Raw genomic sequence first — 12,094 nt, 5'->3', positions numbered from 1 at the left:
TTATTTTTTGTACGAATCGTCAGTGCGTGAGTCCGACTCGCACTTGACCGGTTTTTTTATACTAGATATTTGTAGTTAGTGATAAGACTAAAACATAATATGTATATGTACAGACGGGAGATATTTAATGGAAGGCATGTAATCCTAACCACATAATCTTGTTAACATTGCTAACAATATAACTTAACAGATCGACCTCCACGCGGTTTCCTCTGGAAAAGTTCGTGGTTCTTTGGTGAATTCGTCATGATGGACTAACTATTCTAACTTCTTCCTTACTCAACATTTCTTACTCCATACCATTTTCTGTGCATCTTATTTCAAATACCAACAGTCACTTCCACATTTACAGCGAATATAGCAACGATTTATAGAAAGAAATTCCTGTGTAGTAGGATTTATATATTACTTGTAAATATATAGTTTACACAGTAGGGTCAACTGTATGAACGATATATTTGTGGCTGTAACGTGTTCCCGCCGATGTCGTACTTTGTTTCAATTGACGCGAGGGTTGTCACTAAAACAGGAATTTATTTTTAAATAATTTAAGATTTCATTGCATAATAAATCCACTTCAATCGGAATAAAATTAGTTTTGGCTTATTACGGGAATATAACCTATTGATTGAAGTCCTATTAGATTTTGATTTCAGCCATCAATATAGAGTTGCAATGTAATGTACTACACGTTAAAATATATTTAATTTTTTTTATCTTTTATCCAAATAATACGGAGGTTGGCATGAAAATATAATAAATAGGTCGTATACCTATAAAGGGGTGATGAATACTCCTTTTTTTATAACAATGAGGTGGCAATCAAGCATATGGCCCACCTGATGGTAAGAGGTTACCGTAGCCTATGAACGCTTGCAATACCAAGGATATTACGCACGAGTTGCCGACCCTAAAGAAACCTCTTTACCCCCCCTTTTGAAGAACCCCATGTTTTAGTCTCTTGGGAAAACTAACATATAGTGTTCTTTTAATTTTAGTGTATTTAATGCCACAAGGTTACAATTTTAGTTACTTCTGATGAGAATAAAATGCTTTAATCTGGAGAATCAAATAGTCAATTGACAATTAATCACAGCCGCGTTAACTTCAAAAAGTTTTACAATTGTTCAAAAATTGAAATTGTAAAATTCGAAAACAATTTATTTTATTTACACTAACTATATGTTAGTGCATAATACAGGTGATTAAAAAAAATATGGCACAACCCTGGCTTTTGTTTCCAATAAAAATCAATCAACGTTCACCGATGAGTGTATAAGCGCTGTTTTTGGTGTGCGTGCGCTCGTGTAGAGGGAGATTGTGTCGAGGGCCAGACTTACCCCGGGCGGTAGCAGTAGGGATGTTCGTTTGTTAGTACTGAGCTTACACGACAATTAATATATCGATAAACAGCACATATTTTATTTGGATATATTATGTACTAGTTGATGTTGTTATTCTTTGTTATTATGTATCGACGTATGTATATTTACCTATTTATTATGCCTGGGAATACTGGATCAAAAATAATCAAATGACGTCTCGTTTAGGTTCGAATTCGAAGTAGGTTGTGTACTAAGATGTATAAGTTATTATAGTTTTTCTACTATCCCACGGGAACTCTTTAATTTTTCATGATTAAAAGTATTTAAAATGTTGTCCGGGGATGTAAGGTACCACCATGTAAAATTTAATTCAAATTAATCCAACAGTTTCGAGATTAGTCTATACAAACAGACAGAGAAGCGAAAAATTTGAAAAAAATCTGGATGTGTTCTATTTCACTTCTAACATCCCCTTGACTCGGTTTTTAGCGTTTTATTTCTATGTACAGACATTCGACTTCTACAGTTTTATTATATGTACAGATATTTTTTTGACGCAACCAACAATTTGGTCACAAATCGTTTTAGCACATAATTAATTTCTGTTGATACATTACTACATTATTGAACGTTTATATTTGTCGCCGTGAACACGATACTCTGTATTGGCTATATGATGACAGATCAGTTAAATTAGATATATAATATGCGATTGTAAACAGAATTAATTCCCAGTAAATAAACCGAGTCTTTTATTTTCATTTTTTTTACGTTACGTATATTAATGTAAGTAAATATCTTAATAGTCAAGGGATACGCATCTGCGTCGTTCTTAAAACATCACTAAAACCTAACTGCAGTTGCCAATTCGCCTGCCAAGCGTGGTATTTACTGGTAAAATAGGGGGAGGAACTATGTTCAGATGTGGACAATTAATGGCTGATAAAATAACAAATAACATCTTTTAAAAAATATTGTTAACTTAGATTTTTATTATGTTTTTCTTTCATAAAGCATTAATGAAATGTTTTAATTTAAAGAGTAAATAGAGATACATTACTCTCCAGGAGTAGAAACGGATAAGGGGCATGTAATTACAGCGGTACAATCTAGACATTATACTATGTATAATGTCTAGATTATCTGTCTTCATTGTTATTAAGACTGTATTCTACAAAACAATCGGCTTCATTTGTGATAGAAAACGAGTTATTTTAATTAAAAAATTTCTAAACGCCTAATCTCTAAGTATATTTCAGATAAAAAAAATAATTTTCCAAATCAGTTCAAATCTGACTGCTTATTGAGGTAATAAATAAAAAAAAAATACTTAATATTCTTTTTGAAGTCGGTTAAAAATGTTTTTACCTCACATTATCAAATAAATCGTTGGATTGTTATCGTTACTAATATCATGATATAACATTTTGTAACAACCTACATGGGTTTGTCGAAAATAGTAATGAAATTAACACAAAATCACTATATACCTTACTATAGTCGATAAAAGTAAACAATTTCTGTAAAAGAATAATACTTAAAATTAATTCCTCTATTAATCGATTAATGTTGCTTATATACAAGTAAAATAATAAGTTAAATATAATAGATTTTTTTTTAAATACAGTTGAGTTAAACTAAAGCTATCATCTCTTATTTTGAATGCCATTACTTTTCATATATTGATTTTATCTATCAATCTATAGGCTATAATGGTTCGATAATAGTTTTCTTTAATTTATAATGTCTGATAACAATAGAATATCAATAGAGATTAATATTATGGCCAAATAAAGTAATACATTGCTTTTAATGCATTTAATTATATATTTTAATTTTTTCCACTTTTTCGATACAATGTTTTTCTAATTAGTAAATTACATTATAAGAATTGTTTTAGTAAACACTTAGGCTATATTTCAGACGAATATTTAGAGTATTTGGTATAAAAAATCACGTTGCTAAAATTGCAAAATACAGTTAGTTAATTTATTTAATTATATTTTGATTTTACCCTGTATATTTAACAAAACGATTAATTTGGCGATCATAAAATATTTTGTTAAAATATGAAAATCATGCAAAATTATCTATGTACTTTATTATTATAATTATTTTATAATATATCTGTATAGGGTTTTACAATAATTTATTGATTTTTGGCTAGAAAGAGATAACGGTACTTTACCGGTGACTACTATCATGTATGATGAGTCACTGAATCAGATACATAGCAATATAGTTATTTATATATAGAGTATCTATGTATCTATATTGATAAAAAAAATAGTAGCTAAACCTACCTAATATTTCGGTAGTTTATGAACAATATGGACGTATATTAGGCAAGTTATTTTATCATCATCATCACAATATCAGCCGTTAACTGTCCACTGCTGAACATAAGACTTTCCCTTGAGCGGCTTTGTCAGTTGTGGCGGATTGGCAATCGCAGTTAGGCTTTAGAAATTTTTTAAGAGTTTTATTTTACCATAATAATGGTTATTTTATATATAATTCACGTGCAACAATTTCGTATGAAAATTATAATATTGAACTTAAAATTATATTACATATAATATTTCGTAATTGGTTTACATATTGTGAATAGTAAATAAAAATATAATATTCCACTAATTCCATGATATGTCTAAATGATAAGTTTACAAAAAAAGTAAATAAATAAATTATTGATATTATTAGAAAAACACTATTAAATTTTTTACAAATTGTATACATTTTAATTTTTTTTTTATAATATTTTTTATTTTATTTTTTTATTTATTATCACAAAAATACAGAATTACAGATGTTACATTACAATAAAATCAATGTATGTTCACAGTGACACCAAGTGCTGGTAAACACTGCTATTAACAAGCTGACGCCCGACCTGATGGAAAGTGGTAACCGTCGTCTATAGACATGAGCAGTACCATGGACATAATAGAGTATACTGTTTCGCCCATTATACTCCCCCATGCGTTCCCATTCCTGAGGACTCAGGTGTTATTCTTCTGTAGCAAAATTAAATTTGTCATTTAATTTATATGTATATAAAAGAAAAGCATAAATAATAAATGAGAAATGTTTTACAAATATAAGATAAATATCGATATTTACCTAAGAACGTCACTATTCAGGATATTGAAGTAACGTGCAATTGAAATGGCCGGCGTGAGTAGTACTTGACGGGGGCTAGTGATACCTTTCTAGTTTCTATCGGTCTTTTGAAACGAACTCTAATTTATTTACGTAGTAAAACTACTGGAATAGAATAAGCATTTAAGCTTTATGGCGGAAATAATACAATTGGGGTGCGCGCGTGCTGTTGGCGCGTATCGATAAATCGAGTCAACCATTGTAATTATCATTTGTATCGATATTTTCATTACAACACTACAACCGCAGGGGAGGTTTGGAATACGATGTATGATAAAGCACAATCGTGTGACGGGAGTCTGTGTGAGTGTATTCGTCATAACGTTTCTGATATCGTATCGAGTAATTATTTAATATCTGATTGTGATAATTATAATTATATATACATAATCAGAAGGCCAGTACAATATATATTTTCTCTTTATTAAAAAATCAGACTTCTAGGAAAACTATTATATTTTACTTTTTGTTTTTTAATTGATAATAATGGAGTGGTAACCTCACCTGTGCTAATGGTATACGATGGAAGAATATCAGTTCAGAAATAATAGAGAGGATGAAAAGGTAGATCAGTTAGCCTATTGTGATGAATACACTTGGAATTCAACACGATGGTTTCCAGAGGGGACCACGTGAAGGTCAATCTGACAACTTGTTAGCATTAGAACTGGTAGTCCGCATTATTAGCCATTCCTTTCTTCTATTATAATTTAGTTGTAGGAGTGTTTTATTTTCTTCTGTCGAAATAGAACCTTATTAATCGATATTATAAATGTAAAAATAAGTTTGTTTGTTACTTATTTTGTCTTAAGGGTTCAAACAACCGTCATAGAATTTGGTTTGCATATAGGAATTTGAAATGGGAAGGGAAATTGGCTACATCTTATCTCAGTCAATTAAGATATTCTCATTACATGGATAAAGTCGCGGGTAAAAACAAATCCTATAATAAACAGGATATAATTAACAGAAAGTACAACAGTCTGTTTTGCTACATGACCAAGGTCACCAAAACGCATATCTAATATTTGTAATAATACAACGAATGACCTTTCTCGTATCCACAAATCTTCTGATACATCGACAAAGTTTAAAGTTTTCTTTTTATATACATTTAAAATACTCAGACTTTTTTTAGATATCATCTCTGTACAATTTTGTATTGAAATAACACTTTAAGGTAAATGCCATAGCAATATCAATAATTTTTAAAAAGTCTTAGAACACACACACAGTAAAAACCGGATCAAAAAATTATACTATACACTTCGGGACTTTCTTCACACGAATTGATTAATTACTATTATGCGTGTATGGTTATAGATAAATAATAAAACAACTTATCGATACTTTAATTACATCACTATTAGGAGGGAGATTTGGTAATAGACGGGACACGATAAAGCACGAACCTTTGACAGGAATTTGTACTCGACTGTACTGCCCTGTCACCGAATTATTGCGATTATAGTGCTGTGTGCGTGCGTGTAATTGTGTATATGTTTGTGTTCGCTTCATGTGAAACGTATAAGGTATTAATTTGTTTCTATAGATATTCCTATGCGTGGCTTTGTATTCTATGTTGTATCACGCAAAAATAAATGTTTCTATTTTTATAAGATAAGTAGGAACTCACTTCCCTTGTTTCCTGCACTTTCATAACTTTCTTCATATCTGCACGCCTATTTAGAAAATTCTTGATAGAAAGATAGAATACCGACATTGGTGTATTTAAAATAATTTTTCAAAGGGAGGGGGGGGGGGGGATATTTTCATGAAAAAGGTACATTATGTACTTTCAAACACGACTTTGCGAATAGTTAAAAATTCCGCTCATATTATTGGGTGGGCACTAGGTAATTCTGAGGTGGGCATAGCTCATCGAGCCTCCTCCAAGAATACGATCTATTTCATAACCATAGGTTAGTATAGATCTCTTAGCACGTGTAGGTATATAGGCTGACATCAAAGTCTTTAGGATCCATTGGTTTCAATAGGAGAAAATTTTACATTTTTGCTAAAGAAACATGGTAAAGAATGTCACTGGTTGAATGCTCCTTTAAAAGAATGCTAACTTTAGCTTGCGTATATTTAATATTTAATAATACTTAAAAATACTCACGTAGAGTATTAATTACCACAACAGTTCAACAATTGACTACACATTATGCGTATTCAGCGTAATGATTTGTGACTGACTAATTAGGTATGTACGTTCAGTATTGTATTACCTTACGTCATTGAGAACTGAATTTTATGGTAATATAATGTCGTGAAATTAACTCGTGTTTAAGTGTTGTAAATTTGATATACTTGAAACATTTTTGTTTGAATATACAGGCTTTTTTAAGGACCAATAAATTGATGTCCGTTAATAAAAAAAAAAAAAAAAACATTATATATTAAAGACTAAAACTTCAAATAAATTGCACTACCTCATTCGTTAACACAGAGTTAATCTAAACATAATCTATTAATTAACATGTTCCTACTATCCAGAGCACTTATTCACTCAATATGATTCAAATCGTCCGTGTGTTTGTTACAGGAAGCATCTGAAACGGACTTCAAAGACCGCATACATCAAACAACTCTACATCAATCCCAAGTGGCTATTAAATGCTAATTCAATCATAAAAACAAACATGACATGCTATTTCCGTACAAATCGCGGGTGAATTTTAACACATGAGCGCGGAAACGGGACAGGAAGACAAGAAAGAGACAGACGATATGCAAACTGTGGTCTCCAGTTACGTTGCACCGAATTTAATAGAACAAGCTGATAATAGACTGATAGATGTCCACAATGGATTTAATAATGATAGCTCCTATACTATAGAATATCAGTATACTGATGAACTTGATAGACTGACTCCAGAAGAGAAAATTAACGTTGATGAAGAAGAAAAAGAAGAGGAACTTGTAATAGCCGACAATGTAAACGAATCCGACAATGTAAAAGAATCTCATAACAGCAAAAGCTCAATTGACAGTAATCATGAGAATGTCGAAACTATTGAGGTTAGAAATGAAGAGTTTAAAAAAGACGATTCGTGCGAACCATCATGGCATCCACATGTGTATGGGAAACCTCCGAAAAAGCCAACACCTCATACAATAGAGTACATATTAGGTATATCGAACGTTGATAGGAGTAATAAAGAGGAACCTAAGAGATCAAGCGTTAGTCAGTTGATAAACGTTAAGAGAAATTTTGAAGCTAAGAAATCTTTTTCTTTCGATAAAAATATACAAGTGCAAACAGATTTGACTGATAGGAAATTTAATTTAAGTGTACATAAGAATAAACTGCAGGAACAGTTATTACAAAGGGGAGTGAGGACTAGTGAGAGTGAGGATAAAGTGCAATACTACAAGTGCGATGAGCAGCCGTTGAATTTGTCTGTGCCAAAGCCTAAAGATTGGTGTGCGAATGAAGATGACAAGATCACAAAAGGTGAGTTCTGAATAATACTTTTAGCAGATCTGTATTTATGGTAAGATAAACCGTAAGGTTGGAATAGTGATTCGCTTGAAGTTTGGACTTGTAAATTTCGTCGTGTTAGAGCATTCTAAAGAATTTTAAGATTCGATTAAATTAAGACAGTGACCTTAGTTTTGACGTTATTTATAATGTCGATTGGCTTTATTATTATTTATATGATTTTATAGCTAATTTTCATCGAAATAGAAAATTCTACTAATAATATAAATAAGAAAGTTTATAAAGACGTTAGTATGTTTAGATGTTAATACTTAAAAGTTTAAACGAATTTGGATAAAATTTGAAACATTTTAACAAATCATCATTATCATCCGTCCGTCCGTGTAGCCCATAGAATAGGCCACCCCTTTCTTTCCTGTGGGTGTCGTAAGAGGCGACTGAAGGAATTTAATGCTAGAAGGATGGACAGCAACGTCCCTCTTAAAATATCACGAAAAGCCTAACTGCGGTTGCCAATCTGTCTGCCAAGCGTCGCAGGAAGGAAGGAGTGGCTCATTTTATGCCGGGACCACACGACGGTTTTTAACACATAGGATATTTTAAGTACGGTACGGAAAGGTCACTGAAAAATGAAAATGAAAAAATATTTATTTCGTAACAAAATTGATACAATACTAAGATCGTTGTTGTGACCTTCTAGTAAGTGTTATCACCTGTATCAGAAGGTCACGCTCCTCCATAACCATGCAAATACAAATCATAGTACCATAAAATTAAGACATAAACATTATCTAATATTAGTAATAAGTATATCTAAATGCATGCATGCGTGTGTGTGCATGCATGCATGTGAAGTCATGCATGCACACACACACACACGTCACTGGGTGTACCTATTAAACAATAAATAAATTTTTAGAATCTATTGAAAAAAACTTGCAGTTTATTTCTTATACTGTAGTACGAGAGCGTAATGGTTTGAAAGATCCGGAGTAAAAATGCTTTTATCGGCCCTTGCTATGATCAAGGATTTGATAAGAATTTCGGATGAAAGGATGCTCAAATAAGCATATAAGGCAAATGTGAAAGTTGATAGACACTGGGAATAGCTTGTACTAACCCCGATGTACTTTAACATGATTAAATAGATCGTGTGCTATCTGAGGAAGCAGTCGTAAGTCTCTTCAACCGAAGTCGGGAGAAAGAGCTAGTTGTCGTACAGTATTCAGTATTCTAAACGACCACCAGTCCCACACACGCGGCCAAACAAACAAATGACTTATTCCACGAACCTACTGAGGTCGGTATAGGCTATAAACCGGCTAAGTTGTAAATCAGAGTCAATTAGTCGAAAGAGGTCCACTAAAAGAGCTCGCGTCTGAGTGAGTGTAATAATAATTTTAGTACACGTCGATGAACGCAGATGGAGTATGTAGACGTAAACTCTTTTATATTATTGTCTATGACTGTTGAATATAAATTTACAAACATAAATAAAAATAAAGATGCATTATTTCAGATAAATTTACTTTTATGATACTTAGAATGCAAACGTGCTGACGGCCCATGTGAGAAAAAGTGGTAATGGTCGATTATAGATATGAACAGCATTAATGGGCATTAAAGTATGTGACGCCCATGGTATCATGCGTTACCATTTCTGAGGACTTTTTTTACTTTTTTTTTATTGATAGTATACGATCACTATAGCCTTTGAACGTCTACAATACTAGGGAAATCATGTGTGCATTGTCAGCTCTGAAGAAATCTTAATTTTTTTTTCTGATTGCTATATCAAATTAAAATACAGTCACACAAGCTCAGCTTCGTCACAGCAAAAATACAGCTAGGTCACACTACGAATCCATGAAGGTGACTTTTCTACAAAGTCTCTCTTTGGTAAACACCCCTTCCTTTTCAGTACATATCGTTAGAGGCGATTAAGGGAATTTAATAGTGGAGGAATGAGCAGTAGCATTCTTCTTGAAACATCGCTAAAAATCTACCTTAGGCGATGGTTACCACTTTCCATCAGGGGGGCCGTCAGCTTGTTTGGCATTCTAAGTTGTATAAAACAAAAACAAAACACCTTCAGTTACCAATTATCCTGCCAAGCGTGGCAACTACCGGCAAACCTTCCCTTATGAAGTAGTCTTACATTCAGCAGTGGATGGTTAACAGCTGATATGATGATGATGATCATATGTTAATTTGAGATATAATATATACTCGTACATATTTATTTTATACATGCAATAATGTTTTATACACAAAAAAAAATTATCAGTCATATTCACGATCCGTACCCGACCCAAAGGTCCCCATGACACTTGCAGCATTTGCGCGATGGATTGCCAGAGATATCTTTTGAGCCAGAGATATCCATTCGTACATCCTTACAAACTTTCACGTTTATAATAGCAGCTAGATTATTAATTTAAAAACAAAAATAGAATTTTATTATTAAGTAAATCACTTGTCAGTGGTAGGATCGAGTTGGCATTTTATTAATGCTCGTAAAAATCCGATTAAAGATTTTTAAAGAATTAAAATATTTGAAATTAGAACGGAAAGTTTGTGGCTAGTTTTCTTGACGATCTTTTATTAATTACAGAATTAATACAATTAAACGTTGGCTTTTAAAAGAAATTGAGTCTGTCTATAAAAAAACTTGTTTATATATGTCATCAACATCATTATATCAGATTTTAACTGTCCACTGCTGAACATAAGCCTCCCCCTTGGGGGGTTTTGCCAGTGATTACCACGCTTGAGGCAGAATTGCAACCGCAGTTAGGCTTTGATATTTTAAGAGGGACGCTGCTGCCCATCCCTTGCCCTCTCTTCGTCGACTCTTACGACACCCACGGGAAAAGAAGGGGTGGTCTATTCTATGTCGGGGCCACACAGGACGTTTATTTATGTATTTATTTGAATTTTAATGTACAGTGTATACGTATGTACATTTGGCGGACTTAACACCGGATGAGTTTCTCTACCAGTCAACCATAACAATGTATTAGTCGAAAAATTGTTTACTTATGTTATTATTGAGTATCATTTAGAGAGACTTTGTACAAAAAGTCGATTGCTTGGGTACCTCTGTCCCATTCGTGTTTCAACCGTAAAGCAGTTGTGTTTTGAGGGGTGGGATATGGCGTGAATTTACTGGGTACAGAGGAATAACACTGAGTCCTCAGGAATGGCAACGCATGGGGGGTATCATGGGCGAAACAGTATACTCTGTTATGTCCATGGTACTGCTCATGTCTATAGGCGGCGGTTACCACTTTCCATCAGGTGGGCCGTCAGCTTGTTTGCCATTCTAAGTTGTATAAAAAAATCTAAATCTTTATTGGTTAGGTTAAAACAAATTATAATGAAATTGAAGTAGTTATAATGATCATTGGGTTGAAGATATCTTATTGGTTAGATAGATAATTATATAATCTATTTGCATCACTTACAGTACACTAATAACATCAGATATTGGTACAAACTTAAAAAAAGAAATAAAAGAATACTTATATAAAAAAAAAAAAACAAAAGAAAAGTACATAAAAAAGGTAACATAATTTTTCGTGAGTGTGCCACAGTAACACAAAATGGTCACAATGGTTGTGAAGAATATTGACTTATTCTTTAATTATTAATATAATACTTACTAAATTCCATACGGAAATAAACCTTAAGCCATCAATCCTATCATCACAGGCAGTTTGCTGACGATTTGTCTTTTGACGGCACCATATTCTACTCTTCATAATATTGCTAATAAAATAGCAGTCATATCCTATTTTCAAATACCACTTGCGTTTATATTGGAACGTTTTAATCGAGACCAATATACAAATATTTACTATTAATTTCAACAATACAAATATTAAAATATAAAATTAAACCTTACTGCGGATACATTTAAGGGTCATAAGAGATTTTGTGTAAGTAAAATATAAGTTTGCAAGATGTAATTTGAACGTGGAACGTCCAAGCAATAAGCTATTGGTCGTTGCAGCTGTGGCGTCCATCGAGCTCAGGGTTGCCAATGTATATTTAGAATTAATTTATATGGATTAGTCGTATGTATATGAACACTAGTTTATAGAATCAATGTTAAATAAAGCTAAGTACTATATTACTGGTTGGTGTTTTAGGGCGA

At 32.5% G+C, this 12,094-nt stretch overlaps 1 protein-coding gene across 1 annotated transcript in view; it reads left to right on the top strand.

Annotated features, from left to right (window-relative positions):
- Positions 1–12,094, top strand: part of LOC113520377 (homeobox protein 10) — a 118,177-nt gene that overhangs the window by 9,183 nt on the left and 96,900 nt on the right. The window contains exon 2 of the mRNA XM_026905700.3: positions 7,036–7,947. Within this exon, the coding sequence (XP_026761501.1) occupies positions 7,176–7,947 (772 nt within the window). The 5' untranslated portion in view covers positions 7,036–7,175. The remainder of the gene's footprint in view (positions 1–7,035; positions 7,948–12,094) is intronic.

Source organism: Galleria mellonella, unplaced genomic scaffold (genome assembly GCF_026898425.1).
Source record: "Galleria mellonella isolate WM207_F2 unplaced genomic scaffold, CSIRO_AGI_GalMel_v1 utg40, whole genome shotgun sequence".
Lineage (NCBI taxonomy): Eukaryota > Metazoa > Arthropoda > Insecta > Lepidoptera > Pyralidae > Galleria > Galleria mellonella.
The sequence above is the reverse complement of the archived record's forward strand: the minus strand, read 5'-3'. Positions and strand labels throughout refer to the sequence as shown.